This window comes from Electrona antarctica (assembly GCF_951216825.1).
Source record: "Electrona antarctica genome assembly, chromosome: 6".
NCBI classification, from domain to species: Eukaryota; Metazoa; Chordata; class Actinopteri; order Myctophiformes; family Myctophidae; genus Electrona; species Electrona antarctica.
Window position 1 is genome coordinate 16150203 of NC_136811.1, and position 22426 is coordinate 16172628.

The 22426-nt window shown below is 43.3% G+C and overlaps 1 protein-coding gene across 1 annotated transcript in view; it reads right to left on the reverse strand.

Annotated features, from left to right (window-relative positions):
- LOC306924148 (protein PALS2-like) overlaps positions 1 to 22426 on the reverse strand; it is a 29498-nt gene that overhangs the window by 4244 nt on the left and 2828 nt on the right. The window contains exons 2-12 of the mRNA XM_079502518.1: positions 22199 to 22293; positions 15714 to 15829; positions 14387 to 14499; positions 12224 to 12376; positions 8236 to 8385; positions 6554 to 6781; positions 3947 to 4078; positions 3198 to 3294; positions 2902 to 2973; positions 2503 to 2664; positions 1421 to 1623 (exon numbers count right to left, since the gene is read on the reverse strand). Of these exons, the coding sequence (XP_079358644.1) occupies positions 1421 to 1623; positions 2503 to 2664; positions 2902 to 2973; positions 3198 to 3294; positions 3947 to 4078; positions 6554 to 6781; positions 8236 to 8385; positions 12224 to 12376; positions 14387 to 14499; positions 15714 to 15786 (1383 nt within the window). The 5' untranslated portion in view covers positions 15787 to 15829; positions 22199 to 22293. The remainder of the gene's footprint in view (positions 1 to 1420; positions 1624 to 2502; positions 2665 to 2901; positions 2974 to 3197; positions 3295 to 3946; positions 4079 to 6553; positions 6782 to 8235; positions 8386 to 12223; positions 12377 to 14386; positions 14500 to 15713; positions 15830 to 22198; positions 22294 to 22426) is intronic.

Sequence of the window (22426 nt, forward strand, 5' to 3'; positions counted from 1 at the left end):
ATACGCCTTTGATGGCAATTGGATGATTTTTGGAAACCATGCAAGGCACCAACCTGCTCATTGGGAGTAATTAGGATTTCAGAGTCTTACTCAAGGACACTTCGACACGAACTCAGGGGGGGCCCGGGATCTAGCTACCCCTGAGCCACTGCCCCTAAGGTACTGCAACATTTCCAAAGCACTCTGATGAAGAGCTACAAATAACCTTATTTTAACATGGCATTTTTAAAATCTCTCTTTGCAACCAAACTAAACTCATTCTAGGTGAAGGTCACAGTTCAAGCACAGTGGTTGTTTTTTGGCTTGAAACTTTCTTGCAGTATTTGTAATGTAAGCATCCAATCAAAAACCAACACCTCTGTTTAGCTAATATGCTGTAAGCATTATTATTGTTTTGTGTTTACGTCCGGAGACCCCATGTCTAGGACTAGGCTTTAGACACGCCTCCTCAGGAGACTTGGCTCAGATCTGAACTAATTTGATTTGGCGTTAGGAGCCCGCTGCGACCGCATGGCCTTGCTGATGTTGACCCCGAACCCACAATGTTCCACATGGAAGGCATAATGCTCTAACCACTACACTAGGGCAGCCCTGCTGGGGTACATGTGTTTGGTCCGACGATTCATTGATCCGATACCCCTAACCCCTAACCTAACCATAACCGCAAGCACGGGAGCAGGCGCTAGTCCGAGGTGCGGACGCATATCGAACCAATGCTCCGTCGGACCATAGTATGCCTCCCGCCCTGCTGTAAGCATTATCTTTTTTAAATAATATTTCTCTTAATTTAGTTAAGTATTGTAGCCCCTTGCCACTGCTAACTGCTAAGGGAAGCGCAGACAACCACGTGTTTCCTCCGGCACGCGTGACAATCAAGGCTGCTTTCTTTTCACCGGACGGTAGGAACGCTCAATTCCTTGTGGTTCCACACCCCACACCCCACTGAACAACCTGAAGGAGTCGCTAGAGCAGCGGCAGAGATCACCCTCCCGTAAACACGGACTTTAGAACACCCGGCCAGGCCTTGAACACACACATTCATACACCGGTGGCGGTGGAAACCATGCAAGGCACCAACCTGCACAATGGGAGCAATTAACCGACACTAATTCTGGGGGAGCCCGGTATCGAACTGGGAGCCTCACGCCGGTGCCCATCCGGCCGCTCTACCGGCCACTCTACCCCTGAGCCACTGCCCCCTCAGTGCCCCTGCTATAAGCATTATGTGATTGCAGAGATAACACAATCTCTGCAACCATGCCTCAGCATACACACCTGTGTGTGTGTGTGTGTGTGTGTGTGTGTGTGTGTGTGTGTGTGTGTGTGTGTGTGTGTGTGTGTCTGCGTGCGTGCGTGCGTGCGTGCGTGCGTGCGTGCGTGCGTGCGTGCGTGCGTGCGTGCGTGCGTGCGTGCGTCAAACCTGGGGGTTAACATCCAGGATGCAGGTGCGGCCCGCCTGCACCACCTCGTGGATGGAGTCGATCTTGGTGCCGTAGAGGTTTGCGTCGTACTCTCCGTGCTCCAGGTAGCGGCCGTCCTTGATGGCTCTCTCCATCTCCTCTCGTGTCACAAAACAGTAGTTCTGTCCGTCTCGCTCCTCCTCCCTCGGCGGCCGCGACGTGACTGCAAGAAAGAAAGGCGTGGGGGAGGGGGGGGGGGGGGGGGGGGGTGTAAGGAAGGTAACGGTTCCTGACATGATGCTCAACTCAACACGCCGGTTAACCCATTCTGGGCGGGAACCCCTTTTGGTGTTAGCATTATGTTATGCTTTAGCTATTGAAAAATAGCAGATCTACAAGCTCATAGCGCGCCACTCGGTGGCGCGCTACGAGCTTGTAGGTCTGCTATTTTTAAAAAATCTAAGAACGACTGACATAGAAACACAGCTTTTTCAGAAAACTGTCAGGATGTAGAAGACATTTTTAGAATCTTAGACATTTTTAGAATCTGAATAGCTATTTCTGGCGAACGTTCCCCCCAGAATAGAGGATCAAGTGGTTAATGAATCAGTAGTCTAATTGGACCTGCGGCCGATTCTAAATCCTAACCTAAGTTTTCTGAAAAACGTAAAAGATTTATTTAAAAATCACACTTATGTTATCATCATACAGTACATCACAGGCTGCTTCTTTTCACCGGACAGTGAGGAGTTTCAACTGTTCGATTGACAGCAAAAAAAAAGACGTATACATTTTACAACACGTCTCCATGGGTTAACCAGATAAAAAGACGTATAGGTTACAACTAGGGGGGCACAATTATGAAATTATGACCGATATCCGATCTCCGATTATTTGCAGTGTCATATCTGCCGATACCGATATGGAACTTTTATGGCCGCTATGCGCGATTCCGATATGCTACCAATTATATCGTGCATCTCTAGTTACAACAGGTCTCCATGGGTTAACCAGCTAAACAGACGTATAGGGTTTACAACACGTCTCCATGGGTTAACCAGGTCTCCATGGGTTAACCAGCTGAAGAGCCATGGTCACTCACAGGGGACGGTGGTTCCGTAGCGCAGTGGGTTGATGACGATCAGTCTGTTCTTCAGACTCCGCCTCCCCACGCCCTGGGCACCAATCAGAATCAGCGTTTTCCTCTGAAAGGGCGGCATCCTGGTCACCTCCTCGTAGATCTGCAGCTCGTAGCGGTCAAACTCTGGTCAGGACCACACACGCACACGCACACACGCACACACGCACACACACACAGCTGCAAGTTTAACTCATCTGTCTCAGGCAGGATAACTACAGTTACAGGTAACTTTATTTCTACAGCACCTAAGTGTACTTCACAGGAAGCTCTACATTATGAAAACAGTATAGCAGTAAATTATATAAAGAACAGTCATGAAATAATTTAAAACATGTAAAAGGCAGAATAACCAGTACACACCTGCATTCTTTGCAGTCAGGTACATCATTCTTTTCTTCTTTTTCTTTCCAATTAACGTCCCACATAGCATCCCTGGAAGGACACACAATTTTTCCTCATTCAATAACGGCAGAACATCAGATATAAGACTGGGAATCAAAGCAGTAAGTATATCAATGTGAGCAATGTGCATACAAATGAACCACAGGGGGAGAACTAACATCAAATGTTTGCTGGGCATTGTGGGTAACTGAACAGAGATAGGTCAATCTCTCATGATAGTGACGTTCAGTGAATAGGAGTTAAAAGACGTGTACCAGAGGTGTCCCAGTCTCTCCTCACAAATGCCTTCCTCTTCTCCTCCAGGAACTGACTGGGGATCAGACCCGTGTTGCCACCAACAATATTGCTTGCCTACAGGGAAAGCAGAGGTGTGATTATCAAACGTCATTCTGTTTTCTGTAAAGAATAGGATTACATGTTGACTTTTAGCAGTTGACTTAATGCATGCATAGACAACAGCCATTACGTTGTACATAGTTGAGGTCAACAAAACCAACCATTACTTACCAACACAGAAATAAAATGGATGAACAAAAACAAGACAGTTTAATAACGGCGTTGTTTCCCTCTCCAATCTTAAACCATCGATAGATATGTGTAATGTTGTTAATGGGGGGGAAACAATGTCACCATGTCTAAACTGCACAGGGACTAACATGAGTCATTTCCTCTGTACCATCATGCCTGAAATTCTATCACATGGCTAGTTTGGTACTAACATTTACCGGCGGTGTGGCAGATTTGTTTGAGTGGTGCAACCACTCCAACGAACAGCAATGTCCGTTTGTGTGTGACTATGTGTGTGACCAGTACCAATGAGTACCAAAAGTGGCGCTGTTGTGCCAGAAACGGAGAGAGAGAGATAGTGCTGCATGTTGCCTGCTAATGAGAGAGAGGGGGGGGGGATTTGCACCACTCAGTTCACACGGGTGTGATTTTTTACTCTCCAAATGGAAACCGCCTTGTTGGTGTTCATTTTGGACATGTACGTGCATATAATCACCTGCCACCAGTTGGGGTCTTCCTTGTTGACTACATGAAGGATGTCTCCCTTAGAGAAGGACAGGCCTGCGTCCTTGCAGGGGATCAGTTTGTCTGTTGCAGGGTTGTAATTAAAATGGGGCTTCATGTACACCTGCAATTGCAAAAAGATAAAAACTGTGAATATTAAGCCCATTTATCTACGGTATGTTTCCGACTTCAAGGACCACACATTGTCATTGTCCATTCACAACATCAGTCATATATTCAACATAAATCTTGAAAAGGTCTCTCTAAAAATAGCGTTGTTGTTCAAAACTCTTATATTTACGGTACATTTGCTCCTCAGTAAATGCAGTTCAATGCCATTCAGGTTGTGGAAAAACACATTTTAAAGTTGCTACTGGCATAGGTAATTCATCCTTGTAAAGAAACAGTAGGAAACACAGGCTTGTGTGACTGTGAATGTGAAACTGTGAAAGATACATCCGCGCTCGCGAATGATTTTATTAGTGCTAACACAGTGAAAATTACAAACTTATAGAAGGCTACAAATTAAACATGAGGTGCATACATGTTTTGAGCTCTTCCTCAGGCAGAAAAATGTTAACTCTACCATTTGAATTTACACTTCGATAACAAATCTTTCGCTTTACCTGCTGGAAGCAGTTTCTTCGCCAGAACCAATTAAATAAGTGCTGCATTTAAAATTCAATTTGACAGATAACTGGTTTAGATGGATTACTCATGTTTCTACCATAATACCTGATTTTGTATAGTTTCAGTTAAACCTGTTTAACCTGTATATGCACCTGTTTGAGGTACTTATGTATTATGAATGATCATCAATAGAGAAGAGAGGCAGACATCTCCCCTTGTGTGTATTGTACGTATATTGTCTTGTTTTGTTTTCGGTTGTATGTATTGTCAATTGTCAGTCGTTTCGTTTTCATGTATGTTTGATTAAAATTCAATAAAACGTAAATTGAAAAAAAAAATCAATTTGATCTTAACAAACAAGTCTGACTTGATTTTGGGTGGCCATGTGACAGCCGGGTACAAAACTGCCAATTCAACTCTGCGACTAGCGACACAACAGACCAACTAATAAAAATGGGTCAAAGGTCACTCAGAGACATACGCCAGCAGCAGGTGCTCTGTGTCAGTCTCCTGTGACAACAAGTTACAGTAAGGAAGGGTCAAGGGGTGTTCCTGAAGGTGGAGGAGGAGGAGGAGTGTTGGGTGGGAACTACTCACGGGGTTCTCGTACCCCTGCTCCTCACCGCCCCGGATAGCCTTCTGTGAGTTATTAATAGACCTTCCCCGAGCTCAGTTTCAGCGGCATGGCATTCTGAGTTAGCACCAGGTCAGCAGGCTTGCACACTTTGCTGCCATGACCTGTATGACCCTTTGCACTATTTGAAATGGAACGCATGTACGGTGTACGCAAGTGTAAACATAAGCACATGAGAGCTTATGCCATTAAAGCATTTTAATTAGTGGTCGGCCGATTATGTTTTTTCATTGGCTGATGGCGATATTTGAAGAGTAGGAAAGGCCGGTGGCCGATATACTGTATAAGCCCATTATCTTTTTTCTTTTTCTCCCTTTCTTCATCTGATTAAAAAAAGTTATATAAACAGCATAGTTTTATACTGGCGAAATGACTCAAACAGCTTGGTTTTATACTGCCAAAATGACTCAAAAAACATGATTTTATACTGGTGAAATAATAAAAAAAAACATGATTTTATATTGGTGAAATGATTAAAAAAAAACATGATTTTATACTGGTGAAAAGATTCAAACAGCATGGTTTTATACTGGTGAAAAGATTCAAACAGCATGGTTTTATGCTGGTGAAATAATTTAAAAAAACATGATTTTATACTGGTGAAATGATACAAAAAAAACATGATTTTATACCGGTGAAAAGATTCAAACAGCATGGTTTTATACTGGTGAAAAGATTCAAACAGCATGGTTTTATGCTGGTGAAATAATTTAAAAAAACATGATTTTATACTGGTGAAATGATACAAAAAAAACATGGTTTTATACTGGTGAAAAGATTCAAACAGCATGGTTTTATACTGGTGAAAAGATTCAAACAGCATGGTTTTATACTGGTGAAAAGATTCAAACAGCATGGTTTTATACTGGTGAAAAGATTCAAACAGCATGGTTTTATACTGGTGAAAAGATTCAAACAGCATGGTTTTATACTGGTGAAATGATTCAAACAGCATGGTTTTATACTGGTGAAAAGATTCAAACAGCATGGTTTTATACTGGTGAAAAGATTCAAACAGCATGGTTTTATACTGGTGAAAAGATTCAAACAGCATGGTTTTATACTGGTGAAAAGATTCAAACAGCATGGTTTTATACTGGTGAAAAGATTCAAACAGCATGGTTTTATACTGGTGAAAAGATTCAAACAGCATGGTTTTATACTGGTGAAAAGATTCAAACAGCATGGTTTTATACTGGTGAAATGATTCAAACAGCATGGTTTTATACTGGTGAAATGATTCAAACAGCATGGTTTTATACTGGTGAAATGATTCAAACAGCATGGTTTTATACTGGTGAAATGATTCAAACAGCATGGTACTGGTGTCCTCACCTGGGGAGGTGCTGGCGTGTCACGGTAGCTGGGGAGGACTTTGAGCATTACGCTCCCATTGCAGTCTTTCAGTAGTTCCTGCAGCTCCCGGGGGTCACTGCCCACCTCGCGGCCATTCACCTCCCTGATCACATCCCCAGGGTGTAGCATGCCCTGCCTGTCGATCATGCTGCCATGAAGGATCCTCGCAATCACCAGCTCACCCTGCTCCACGCGGAACGTCACGCCCTGAGAGAGAGTTATGAATACTATAACTATTTCTTTCACTTATTGTGGTTTCATAACCTTTTTTTACTGCAAGTTGCAACGAGACACAGCTCTGTTTTCACATTTCTTTATTCCTTTTAATTGTACATTTCTTAGCTTGTTTCACACTTTGCTCATGCCAATAAAGCCAATTTAAATGGACTCTCTCCCTCTGGAGAGAGAAAGTGAAAGACAGAGAGAAAAATAAGAAGAGGATAGATGAGAAAGAGATAAGACAAAATATAGAAAGGGAGGTGGAAAATAACAGACAAAAGAGAAAGGAAAGAGGTGAGAAAGAGAGAAAAGGTAGAAAGACAAAGAGCCAGAGAGACAGTAACGAAGATGAGAGAACAGAAAGAGAGAAAAAGGAGAGAAAGACAGCCAGAGAGAGGACAGAGACAAGAGGAGAGACCGACATAGACAGCCAGAGAGAGGACAGAGACAAGAGGAGAGACCGACAGACAGCCAGAGAGAGAGACAAGAGGAGAGACCGACATAGACAGCCAGAGAGAGAGACAAGAGGAGAGACCGACAGACAGCCAGAGAGAGAGACAAGAGGAGAGACCGACATAGACAGCCAGAGAGAGAGACAAGAGGAGAGACCGACAGACAGCCAGAGAGAGGACAGAGACAAGAGGAGACCGACATAGACAGCCAGAGAGAGAGACAAGAGGAGAGACCGACAGACAGGCAGAGAGAGGACAGAGACAAGAGGAGAGACCGACATAGACAGCCAGAGAGAGGACAGAGACAAGAGGAGAGACCGACATAGACAGCCAGAGAGAGGACAGAGACAAGAGGAGAGACCGACATAGACAGCCAGAGAGAGGACAGAGACAAGAGGAGAGACCAACATAGACAGCCAGAGAGAGGACAGAGACAAGAGGAGAGACCGACAGACAGCCAGAGAGAGGACAGAGACAAGAGGAGAGACCAACATAGACAGCCAGAGAGAGGACAGAGACAAGAGGAGAGACCGACATAGACAGCCAGAGAGAGGACAGAGACAAGAGGAGAGACCGACATAGACAGCCAGAGAGAGGACAGAGACAGCCAGAGAGAGGACAGAGACAGCCAGAGAGAGGACAGAGACAAGAGGAGAGACCGACATAGACAGCCAGAGAGAGGACAGAGACAGCCAGAGAGAGGACAGAGACAGCCAGAGAGAGGACAGAGACAAGAGGAGAGACCGACATAGCGTGAAAGAGAGAACAACAGAGACGTCTGCCTATGAAACATCAACACCTCATAAATCACAGTAGAGGTGCATTTCATTGAGGTTGATAGAAAACATCCACGCCAGGCAGGCAGTCACATAAACTGTGCAGTGCCGTGCTTGTTAAGTCATTCCCACAGACAGGGGTCTCTATCCCCGGGGCGGCCCCAGGACGGCTGCTATAAAACACAGTCAGTATAGATGTCCAGAGTTGCCTTACCAGTGGTTCGCCAGTCTTTTTCTGGATGCCAATCATCCTCACGGCGTCGGCAGGCATGAGCGAGCCGGTCAACGAGGGGACGTTGTTCTCCACGGTGTTGGGCATCTCGTAGCACTTCAACGCCACTTTGTCATGAGCTTCCATCAGCGACTGAGGAGACGAGAGGAGAGACACAGAATGACAGATAAGTAAGATTCTCAAATGTGTGGATCCAAAACAAATCTCTAAAACGTCTCTCTCGGTACGTGTGACAGTCACAGTGGCTCAGGCGGTGACATTACAAGCCAGTGAAGCCACTGACTGACAGGGAGCTGCCACGCAACAACCATTCAACAAACCACTATACGGTACAGTAAAGACATAAATCATTTCCGCAGGCCATCACCGGAGCGCATTCCTCAGGCACACAACTATTTTAAGACAAGAGGTTTACACACACACACACACACACACACACACACACACACACACACACACACACACACACACACACACACACACACACACACACACACACACACACACACACACACACACACACACACACACACACACACACACACACACACACACTCTTCAATTCAAAGGGCTTTATTGGCATGAGAAAACATACGTTTACATTGCCAAAGCAGAAAGCACAATACAACAATACAGCAATACAATCAAAACAAAAACACACACCCCCACACACCCCCCCCCCCCCCCCACACACACACACACCCACACCCCCACACGGACATCACAAGACAACAAAAACAAATCTTATATTCATTCCACAGCTGCCAGGACTCGTAATCAGCATTGCTTTGTGACATCACTGACACTGTACATTAGGCATTTACGGATACACGTTGGCTGCCTGCCCCAGAACACCCCCAACCCCCGCCCCCATAACCCCTCAAAAGGTGGTCTTCCCATTGGTCAATGACAACAACAATCCCTCCCCCTCAGCCTCTAATTAGCTCAGAGTGAAGGCCGCTGAAAGCAGAGCAGTCCAACAGGCCCTTAGGGGGGATGGCTGCCGTGAAGACAGAGACAGCTCATTGCAGTCTGTCCAACAGGCCCTTAGGGGGGATGGCTGCCTTGAAGACAGAGACAGCTCATTGCAGTCAGTCCAACAGGCCCTTAGGAGGGATGGCTGCCGTGAAGACAGAGACAGCTCATTGCAGTCTGTCCAACAGGCCCTTAGGAGGGATGGCTGCCGTGAAGACAGAGACAGCTCATTGCAGTCTGTCCAACAGGCCCTTAGGGGGGATGGCTGCCGTGAAGACAGAGACAGCTCATTCCCACACGTTTAGAGTAGCGGAGGAGCTTAGGGAGAGATACGGGTGATTTTGTGACCTTCGGGTCGCCAACAGTGGCCATATGGCCACCATTAAAACCTATATAAAAGGCTTTTTTCCCCCTAAATTTCATTATGCTTTAACCTCTTGAGCCCCATTAAAATTAGGGGTTTTTCATGATTCTGAATCCATTCCAAGCATTAGTTTTGCACAAAAAACACTCACACATTTGGGCACATTTGGGCAAGTGACTATTGGCCGAATTTAGACCAAGGGGTGTTTTCAGAGGGTCGTATAGTGGCCCGAACTTCTAGTTTATGTAATAGCATATGTGTAACATACGGTATATGTAATGTATGTTTGCAACATATACTACAAAAACATTGTAAAAATATGCAGTACATCAATGAAAACATTCACAAACGTATAAGACATGGCTGTAAACAGAGGTGTGTCACATTGTAATTCTGACAAAGTGACTACAAAGCCACAACAATTCATTAACATTCACCCGTCAGCACTCCCAAGCTATGGGTGCTGGTCTGTATGTAAAAGTGCACAACAATATGTACACATACAACATTAGCAAACAAAAACTGCACGTGTAAAGATTGCCTTCACATAATGAGTGCGATAACCCCCCTGAAGACACAAACAAAGCTTTGTGTAAAATGTCAAAATGGCTGCTCACTTGCTCAGTAGGAGAGTCTTTGAATCATAGATTCCTAGATAGTCATTCTCATTAGGAGACAGTGGAGCGACCTGCATGTTATGGCCGCCATTTTTGTTGGGGCGGCGGCGGTGGATCAGGGGTTAGAGTGGCCGGATGGTAACCGCAGGGTTTCAGCTCGAACCCGGGCTCCCCCAGAGTTAGTGTCGGTGTATGAATGTGTGTGTGAATGGGTGAATGTAAAGCATAATCTATGTAAAGCGCCTTGGATAAAGGCGCTATATAAGAAAAATGCACCATTTACCATTGTTTCCAATATGGCGGAGGCACGGCACGCTGCCACTCACTTTCCAGATTTCCACTTCCTGATAGCTGGTCTGACGTAGGGAATGTAATTCAGACGACTCCCCAATCACTATGTTCTGATCAGAGTAATATAGTAAGAGAGCGTTGACTCCCATTGTGGACAATGGAATGCGGAAGTGCTCATTCTATCTCAATGGGATAGTTCCAGTCATAGGAGCAATGTTTGGAACTATAGCCCATAGGCACCGGCGAGATCAACACTCTACACACTCTGGTTCAGATGAAGGTCTGATGACCGAAATGTTTACAATTAAGACACCATTTTCTCATCAGTCGGTTTCCTGTCAATAGACTCAATACAGAGTTTAGACACAAGTGTCTTTCTACTTTAGTAACATCAAGTGAAACCAGAGGTGGAAAGTAACTATCATTTATTTAACAATATGCATTATTAAGCTTTCATTAATCATTGTTTTATTTGATGGCCTTGCTGCCCTGGCATTTGGCTTTTGTTCCTCCATTCCAGGCCTGCTTGTGACCTTGAGGTGAGAGAGGCTAGTTTAGAGAGAAGGGGGGTGCTGGTTTCATTTTGCCATTGGATAGCAGATGCAACAGTAATGCACTCAGTAGAATGCAAGACCTCTCAGTTTGCTCTCTATAATGTTGGCCCAATGGTGGCGCTACAAGAAAAGAGCTATTCAAAAATAGCAGATCTACAAGTTCACAGTGCGACACTTTGTGCAGCGTTGTGAGCTTGAACATCTGCTATGTTTGAACATTCTAGAAAAATCTTGAACTACTGATTTAGAAGGCAGTTGTAGATAGTATCGGCCTCAGGTCTTAATTGTTTACGTTAGACGTAGGAATAGAGGAGGAGGGAGTTATGAGAATATAAAGTGACATGGCCTACACAAGAACTACCGGTCCAGGCACCTAGGCTGGTGATCCCGACAACCTTGTGACAAATGCACATAATGTTATTGTATTTATCTGCTTGATCTATGGATGTCCTTATATACGTGTGATATGTGTGCATGTGGAAAACTGTGAACGGACTTTTTAAGTCCATATGAACATTCTAGTTCACTTGAGAGGTAACAGGTCTGATTGAATGATTGAGGATGTCACCCAACTTTATGAATAGGGGAAGTGACACAGGAGGAAGGGGGACAAACAAATCCAGGTACCAGGGTGGACGTTTGACAGAGATGACCTCCGTGGCGCCAGATAGGCCTACCGTTTAAACCACTGCACTAAAGTTGGAACGTGTAGTATCTGCAGCCAAGACAAAGGACGTTTGACTTAATTGAGACACGCGCGCACAGTGAGAAGAGGACCGACGCGATTGTTATTATTTACTACTGTGGGGCGAGCGGTAGCGTGCTGCTAACGCCACACGAACTGTTTATAGTTTATATTTGACTGGGGACTGGGACTCATTTGGGGTTGGGAGGGGGTTTGTTTCGTGATTATTGATTGTTGGTTTCAGTTGTTTCCCAATGTAAACTGTATATATATTGCTTGCCATTCTGTTTGCTCAACTACATCCTTTGGTAGCTTCTATATAAAATGCCACAGAGTTAACCCGACGATCCCGCTGTTTTTTCCTTTAGCAATAATTATCCTTTCAATGTAAAAGGCCGATTGTTACAACCTTTGCTGCGTACTGTCTTCCCCCCCATTTCCTGTCAACCTACTGTAATATCTTAAAAAAGGTTAACCGCTCTACCTGGAAATGAGGTTCCTGAAGGATTTTGGTGAGCTCAGTGGCACCGGCGTCCTTTTCTGCCACGCTGTTGAGGGATTCCACAATGTCACTTATGAGCTGAAGGTTGTTGTCGCCCACTGCTTTCAGCTGCACATCCTCCAGGCGCTCGTGGGCCTGCTCGCACACACAGTCAAAACGCACTCTAATTTATGTTTAGAATTAAGTGACACACACACACACACACACACACACACACACACACACACACACACACACACACACACACACACACACACACACACACACACACACACACACACACACACACACACACACACACACACACACACACACACACACACACACAAGCTTGGATACGATTGTGACGATTATGTACCTCAAATTATTGCGATAATTATAAATAATTGAGATTGTCTCAAAAAAAATTGCGATTATCATTAAGAACCTGCCTCAGTCTAAACTTAAGGACCCTGGTTTAAATCCCCCTTTCTGTCCTACAACAACTTGTAGTGTCCTTGGACCTTGAGAATGCAGTGACTCCTAACAAGCTCAACAGGGAGAAATTCTGTGACTGACCCAGGGCTCATGTTGTACAGGTGGTAATCAACTTGACACAGAATTTCTGTGGGGGGGGGGGGGGGGGGGGGTCTGGACAGGGTGAACTAAAAGTAGAATATATGACAGTTCCTGCTTGTTAGAATAAGAAACAGAGAAAACAAAGAAAACAGAATGTCCTCCTTCAGCCAAACTACAACAGAAGAGTAAATCTCTGGCTCAGCCAGTTATGCAGGTTCAGTTTTCAAAACTGTTGCATCCTGGTCCAGTTTAAATGTCACAATAGATGCTGGACATTCATTGGGTGCAGTGCCTTAATAATAATTATAATAATTTGATTTGGTTACATTTGGGTGATTCATTCATTTGAATTACGGTTAGGCACAGGTATTATTATGGCTTTGGTGTGGTTAAGGGTTAGGGTAATGATATGATATGTATCATCCTATAACAGGAGAAAAGCAATAAACACCATTTAAAAGGTTTAGACAGAGAGGAAGTGGGACAATTGAATGACAGTGGGAAAAGTGAGACACGCGACATGATGTAATTATTATTTATGTCAGTTACCCAAGCTCAAACATTTGCTTTTCGTCTTAACCCATTTAGCCTGAGACCGATTCTAAAAACGCCTCTAAAACGCCTCTAAAACAAATACTGTACACTTTTTGGAAAAAGTTCTTCCTCCTTATAATAATACCAGATGATGATCATGTTTTAGGGTGGAAAAAATCGTGGCACTCCATCTTTAAGAAAATAGTGAACCAATGAAAAGTAGTAAAAACCAATGAGAGCGTCGCATCCCTTCAGGGGATGGGACGGTAGCAATGCTACGCAGGACAGCATGTTTGTTTACAAGTCAGATAGTCGGCCAGCTTTACCAGTTTACTCTATGTGGCTTATTTCTACCCTATAATGTTTTCAGATACATATTTTAGCGTGATGATTAAGTTGAAACAGAGTAATACACTGTCTGGATGTTATCTTGAATGGGAATAAAAATGGAAGATTTCTGTAATCAGTAGCAGCTGTGCAGCCTGTGCTGGACGGATGCGGAGATATGGGGAATTAAACGGGTGAGCTTCATTTTTATTGGCTTTTATCGATGTGGGCCTCGACACGCAGCACGTTTTCGTTTTCAGGAAGTAATACAAAATAGTCAGTTACCCAAGCTCAAATATTTGCTTTTCGTCTTAACCCATTTAGCCTGAGACCGATTCTAAAAACGCCTCTAAATCCTGACCTAAGTTTTCTGAAAAACTTCAAATATTGATATAGCAGCATAATTAGTTTTACATTTTTGAATACTGTACATACTGTACAGAACCCAAACATGGGTTCCCGGCCTGAGGGGGTAAAACACCAAAAGGGGTTCCCGCCCAGAATGGGTTAAGCAACTTCAACTTTGCCACATCACATGACAACTAATCAAGTCATGCATGTTGTGATCATATTGTACTCAGGTTGTCCTTGCAAAAGAGAGCATGCTCTTACAGACAGACAGACAGACAGACAGACAGACAGACAGACAGACAGACAGACAGACAGATAGACAGACAGACAGACAGAGAGAGAGAGAGAGGACACAGGAGGCAGTATGTGTCCCACCTTGGCGAGAGAGCGGACAATGCGACTCTCCATTATTCCTCTGAGGAAGATGAGGTCGATGTCCTTCGCTCCCGAGGGCAAGTCTTTAAGGTTGTCCAGCACCTGCTGCATGGCTGGAGGTCAAACAACACATCCATTAGGGGGGATAAAAGACAGTCGACTCCCCACTGTGGCCATATGTTCCTGTCAAAGAGTCCTGTCAAAGAGCAACACACTGAACCCATATACCTGTTCACTCCAAGCAAGCCACTCTGACTAAAATCATGCTCTCCATCGCTAAACACATACAAGCTAGTAGTCTCCCTGTTCAGTGTTCAGGGGAAAACATTAGTAAAAAAAAAAAAAGCAGATCTACAATCTCACAACGCATCACATTGTGAGCTTGATAGATCAGCTATTTTTGGCTAAGATATTTTGGTGCAGTGGTTAAAACATGACCACAAATCTAAGGTCGGAAGAATAGCATGTCACTCTCGTTAATAGGGGGATTAGAAAAGAACATTTGAGTCATTCAATATGTCCACAGAAACAATTAATGTGACCTGAATAAGAGCATGGGCGAAAAACAACAACTGGACAGGCCATCAATGGAGCAATTCATGAAGAATGGCACTCATTTCCATAACAGTGCCAACACGCAGTCACACAATGAATCGTTCCACTCACAGAACACCACCACAATGACACCGAGAACAACATAACCACACACTGAATGAAGACACACAAACTGTCTTACAATGTATGGTTAGGTTGCATACATATTAAGTGATCCTGTTAAGTATTCTATTCATGGTTACGTGCTTAACCATGCTTATTTTATAAATCTTGTTGCTCTTAACCACTTAAAATGGTCTCTATAAATATACTGTGTAATTGACTGGGGTCCGCAAGGGCTCTGCCTGGTCCGTTACCTCCCTCTACAACAAATCTCTTTACTGAGAATAGCCAATCTAAGAGCTATTTTCGCGGAAATGTTCGCCCCAGAATAGACACCCTAGTGTGCAAGTGGTCAACCAGGAATATATACTATATATTTTAAATTAAATTATTACATAATCCTAAAATGTATCATTCAGATTACGGATCAGATTTATATAAATGTAAGCAAGTGCCTTCCATTCACGCCAGCCACACACACACACACACACACACACACACACACACACACACACACACACACACACACACACACACACACACACACACACACACACACACACACACACACACACACACACACACACACACACACACACACACACACACACACACACACACACACACAGTGGCTAAATACATTATATGAAGGGTTGTTGCAGAGACTTACCTGAGTCAGATCTAGCGTTTGCCACGGTCATGTTTCTAGAACTCCCAGCAGGACAGGGACCGTCACACAACATGCACCGTCTGCTCACTGGCGGACAGCAGAGCACCTGGGGAGGGCTGAAGGAAAGACACAGAAAAAAACATGAATAAAGATAACGTTTAACACATTATGTCAAGACCCACTTTCAAGATTTTTTTCAAAACGTTTGTAGCCTTACAGCAGGTTGGGAGTGTCGATTTGCCTTTGTTGCGTGTCACTCGCCATCTCCTGTCAGCCGTCTGTGCTATCTGACACAGATGCTTTCCTGGTTTTAATGGGTTAAAGGTTTGACATTTCTACTGAGTTTCTACCATTTTGACGCTTTCAGAGTCAAGTTTTTACACAAGATTCTGCTGTGTGGAATAAAATAACGGGGGGGGGGGGGGGGGGGGGGGCTTCAGAGTAAAAGCGGCCATGTCTTTCCGGCACCCCAGAGCTCATATTTTGAAGGAATCCCGGCACCGATTGTGTTAATGAACTGATGGGCGTGTCCACGTAAAAGCATGATTTTAACAAATTCTGTACACTTTTTGGAAAAAGTTCTTCCTCCTTATAATAATACCAGATGATGATCATGTTTTAGGGTGGAAAAAATCGTGGCACTCCATCTTTAAGAAAATAGTGAACCAATGAAAAGTAGTAAAAATCGCTTGGGAGAAAACCCTTTTTGAAGTTTCAGAAGTTTCAGGGGATGGGACGGTAGCTATGCTACGCAGGACAGCATGTAGTGTTTGTTTACAAGTCAGATAGTCGGCCAGCTTTACCAGTTTACTCTTATGTGGCTTATTTCTACCCTATGTTTTCAGATACATATTTTAGCGTGATGATTAAGTTGAAAAAGAGTAATACACTGTCTGGATGTCATCTTGAATGGGAATAAAAACGGAAGATTTCTGTAATCAGTAGCAGCTGTGCAGCCTGTGCTGGACGGACGCGGAGATATGGGGAATTAAACGGGTGAGCTTAATTTTTATTGGCTTTTATCGATGTGGGCCTCAACACGCAGCACGTTTTCAGGAAGTAATAAAAAATATTTTTGTATGGACTTTTGATATACAAACACAAAAATGAGAATTTGCCCATTTTTTGGCATCCATTGTTAGGTATGCCCATATGATGACCACGGATATGGTCTAAAAGTGTGAAAAACGTATTTTTCATTTCACTACACCTTTAAAGGTGTAGTATATATTTTAGATGAAACCGAGTAATACACTGTCTGGATGTCATCTTGAATGGGAATAAAAACTGAGGATTTCTGTAATCAGTAGCAGCTGTGTTGGACAGTGTTGGAAGGATGTGCATATATGGGGAATTAAACGGGTGAGCTTCATTTTTATTGGCTTTTATCGATGTGGGCCTCGACACGTCGTCACGCAGTAGGTTTTCGTTTTCAGGAAGTAATTAAAATTCGATTTTATGGACTTTTGATATAAAAATACACAAAAATGAGAATTTACCCATTTTTTGGCATCCATTGTTAGGTATGCTCATATGATGACCACGGATGTGGTCTAAAAGTGTGAAAAACATATTTTTCATTTCACTACGCCTTTAACTCCATTGGACCCTCAAACTCCACCTCTCTCCTTCTCATGCAAGTAATTGACAATATATAAAGTCACAATACCAACTTTGATGAGGCAGTATTGCTTTGTTTAAAAAAATATATGGTTGTCTTCATTTCCTGAAAATGTTATATTTTAAAATGAACATTTTGGAGATGGGTGGTTTCTTCCCGACAGCAGAGATTTATTGGTCTGAATGGAAATATCCAATAAACGGTATTATAATCGGAGACTATTTTTTAATGTTCCACAAATGAGTCTTGAAAAATGGGGTCGTCTCGTCTTATAATCAGAGTCGTCTTATATTCGGCACAATACTATATATATATTTTGATATAATTTTCTCAATGCAGATAGGCTTGAAGTGGCCTGTTTTGAAAAACTCTGTCCGTGATGGACCCCTTGTTTATGTTTATAATTTATATGCAACCTTTGGTCAACCTCACTCAGAGACTCTGGCTAACACGATGGAATTATGTGGTAAGCGTGCTTTGCTCACATTTGGTTTGTTGTGTTTTCATGAAGAAGAGCACATTGTTGGCAAAAACAATTATCTGGTGGCGCTTACCACAGGATTCCAACACAGCCGCTCCAAATCAATCCGATTGAGGTCTACTGGACGTTGCCTGTAAACACAAATGACGCCGCAAAGGACTGCAGTGCTGAGTGTGAAGTCAGTTGTGTGGCACCAGCATGTGCCACAATTATATACGAAGAAAAATGATGCGTGAATGATGCCACGCGATTGACGTGTGCCACGTGCGGATCACACAAATGGCAGGCATCACCCACAAAAGACAGCTGTCATTTGTGAATTTATAGTACTCGGTACTAATTTACAAGTATCAACTGCCGTGGTTGGAGGTGACCCCCTGCTCTTCTTATTGAGACATTTTCAGTAGATCCTATGGTCAGGTAGGTAGGACCACTACTGGTTGACAAGAGATATTGCATGCAACTCTGTTATCTGTAGTAAAAACATCACTCACTTTGGGGACCCAGGTTTGAATCCCGAGTTGGACATGAAACTTAAGGATTGCAGCTTTAAGCCTGATTTACACTTCGTCTCATGGCAGCGACAAACCTGACAACATGACACATCGCAATGTGTTGTCCTCCTCAATATAATAAAGGTTTTTCCAACAACACTGCCATACAAGAAGCCATCTACAGCAGAGGTGGGCAACTTTGAAGATGGAGAAGGCCACTATAGTTCCACACTCACTTCCACCCCAGAAGGCCACATTGCATATACTGTCGTATTAAAAAATAGCAGATCAAAACCTTTGAGTTTCGTGCTTGTAGATCTGCTATTTTTGCTAAATTTGAACTTCAAATGCATGTAGTTATAATACATTGGAATTAAAAAATGAAATGTATATTTTTATACTAGTCATTCAGCTACTAATATAGACGGAAGTAATTAAAGCGGTCATGTTTGCATGTTTGGAATTGTAACGGCTGAATAATAAATAAATATCAATATTCGGATATTAACCTGCAGGCCACATTAAGTGAAGGTGGGGGCCACGTGTGGCCCCCGGGTCGCCAGTTGCCCATGTATGATCTACAGCATGATGTGGTTAATGTGGCCCTCAGGTTAATATCAGAATACTGATACATTATTGATTTCTGCCGTTACAATTCCAAACATGCAAACATGACCCGCTTTAATTACTTACTTACGTCTAAATTAGTAGCTTAATGAGTAGTATTCAAATGTTATTGTCTTTTATGTCCAATGTATTTAATTCATAAAGTTAACATAATTAAATGCATTGGAAATAAAAATATATATATACTTTTCAGGATTCCAATTCAAAAATAGCAAAAAGAAATTCAGAATTTCAATTCAATAATAGCAAAAACAGCTACAAGCTCAGAACGTGTTTTTAGCTTGTATATCGGCTATTTTTGCTACGACAGTAATATGCAATGTGGCCCTCTGGAGTGAGTGTGGAAATATAGTGGCCCTTTCCCATCGTCAAAGTTGCCCACCCCTAATCTACAGGATATAACTGCATTTGGAACTGAAACAACTAAACAAGATGATGATAACTAGAAAAAGTGCCCTTCCGGGCACAGGTCTCCACCAGGAGGATAGGAGTGTGTGTGATGTTTGGCAAAATGTTTAGGAGGATTTTTTTTCCTTCATTTTGTTGAGGAAATGCAGAACCAGATCACTCATAGCATCTCTGAGGATAGAATTCTGGATGAGCAGGACATGTGCAGCATTTTGTACAAAACGGGCCACTCCTGAAAACTTTGGAAGGCAATCTTAGCCAATCAGTGTACAATCTGAGAAATCCAACAGACTCGTCTTGATCACATGACTACAGAGATCATGTGTACCGATTTGAGGCATTTTGTTCCAAAAATGTGTTTTGCAAAAATCAACCTGTTGGTGGCGCTATAACAGGCCAATGTGAAAAGGGTGGGATATATTCCTCAGCCTAGTAAGAAAATGTGTGAAAGATTTCACGTAAATTGCATGCTGCGTTCATGATTTGAGGCTATTGTTCAAAACGGGGCAATCTTGCAAACTGTGAAAGCCAATTATAGCCAATTAGGATGGAATATGAAATATCAGACAGATCCGACTTGAGCACATGACCATAGAGATACTGTGTAACGATTTGTGAGATTTTTGGACAGAATCTGGAGGAGTAATATCAAAAAATGTGTTTTACAAAAGTCGGCCTCCTGGTGGCGCTATAAAAGGCAGATGCGGAAAATGCAGGTAAAAGGTTTGTCCTTGGCCTCTAGGGAGTGTGCATGCAACATTTCACGCAGATCGGTGCAGTTTTAGGTACAAAATGTGAAAAGCTGCCTCATGGTGGCGCTATAACAGGCCGTTCTGGAAAATGTGGGGCAGAGGTTCATCGTTGGCATCCAGGGAGTGTGTGTGCAAAGTTTGGCATCGCCCGGGTTAACGGTGCCGGAGATTAGCTGTTCACAGACGGACGGAAGGACGGAAGGAAGGAAGGACGGAAGGACGGACACACGGACGGAGTGCAAAACATACTCTCTCCCCATGCCTTCGGCCTGGTGGAGACAATAACAGTGAGGCTTAATGTGGATCTCAGAGTCTCAGACTGTGTGGCCAGTCGTCCACAACTGATCTATGACGTACTGTCACTACAGCAAGGAATTTATTTACAGAAGGAAGGGACGTCACTGATGTCATGGATACGCCATGACAACTTTCATGGACACTTTCATGATAAATGGAATACCGGCTGGACCAGCTCGTGAACAAACATTATTTCTGAACAATTGCGACCTTTGTCATACAATCAGTTCAAGAATATGAAAGACATATCACACAGGTTGTTTTCTAATCAATTGCTTTTCGATGTGCACAGTACATCATTTTACTTGAGGATCTAAACAGCGGCAAGTATCGTTTCTGTCTCGGAGGTATCGCGAGATTTGGCTGCCAGACAGGAAACGGTGGACAGTCTTGCGATACTTGGTACGTTCAGAAACGTACTTTTTTGCTCTTTAGATACCTCAAAGTACAGTGTACACATCGAAAAGAACACGGAGGACAATAATGTGTCATATGTCTTCTGTTATTTTCCAGAAGCTATTACTTTACAAAGACAGTCATTCAGAAATATTGTTTGTTCAAGAGCTGGTCACCGGGCTCTCATTGACTCCAACTCCAATGCATTCCACCAAACTTCCGGGTGTAGTTTGGCTCCCATGGTGCGACGAATCTGCCGTCTGGAATTGCGTGATAGCGAAAATGATGTTGGTGTCTTTACTCTTTACCTTCTTTTTCATATACCTTGACCTACAGTATAGTTAGTTTCATCTCGATGCTACCATCATTCACTTCCTCATATGTCAACCGTGCCCAAATTTGGACAATCTGAGTCCCTTTTTACTTACATTGTCCAAGTGATTAAGAAATTAAAAAAGTTGAATATTTCAAAAATGATATAACATACAGTATGTCAACAAAAAAGTTAGCCTGTCGGGTGTGTGCACAATCAATGTAAGCCTTTTGTGCAATTAGTTCCAGACAGGCAGGTAGACATAGACGGCTAGACCTTTTCCGAGCTACAGTGTAATAGAAAAAACAGTATACTTATTCTGTAGGTGTTCATTGAGAGTCCAGCAATGGGCTTACGAACAGAGTATATGACAAAGAGGCCTATTGATGTACACAGGATGGGCTTTTCCCTACGTCTGGTTAAAGGTTGCTGCAGCTCCACATCGACAGCCTGTACAAACACACTCTCCAAACAAGAAATCTGCCCCGACGAGTCCTTGGTGTGTGGACGGACAAACAGAAGAATAGGAGGTGGGCTTTTTCATGGAACGTATACGGCAAAATACCAGTTGAAACCTATATAATTTGTTAACCGGAGTCACCCAGGGGTCTATGCTAGGCCCCTCCTTGTCCCTTCTACACCAAATCACTTCGCTGAAAATAGCCTATCGAATGGCCTACTACAAGCTCACGATGCGTCCCATGACTATTTTCGGTGAATGTTGCCCCCCCCCCCCCCCCCCCCCAGCATAGGAAAGCAAGGGTTCATGTTGTTAACACACTCATAATCTGGACTGTGTTATTTAACCCTTTAACACCAGGACAGCATCATTTTAGATTTTAGCGTCGGCCATTCAAAGAAAATAGCAGACATACAAGCTCACACTGCATCTCTTCGTGCCGCGCTGCGAGCTTGTACATCTGCTATTTTTTAAACATCCTGAAAGTGTGAGAACTACTACCGATTTAAAAAGGAACTTGTAGAATCGGGCTCAGGTCATCATAAAACAGTGTTGTCAATGTCATTACATTATCACCTGAGTAAGGTGAAGAGAGGACAGCAGCCATATATTTATTTATTCTGACACTAAACTTACCTCTTGAGTTTTGCTCCGATCCAGCGCCTCAGTAGGAGCCCACGCGGAGCACCGGGTCTCTATGCAGCACTCATCTGGTGTCCCTCCCTGCAGTGCTGGGTAATCAAAACAGGGTTGTGTAAAAGCTTTGCTTTATGAAATACTTACAGAAGTGTGACTCATCTAAAATCTAGTCTGGGAAAAAAAAAAAAGGGAAACCCACTTCCTATCTATGCAACGGTGTGTGTA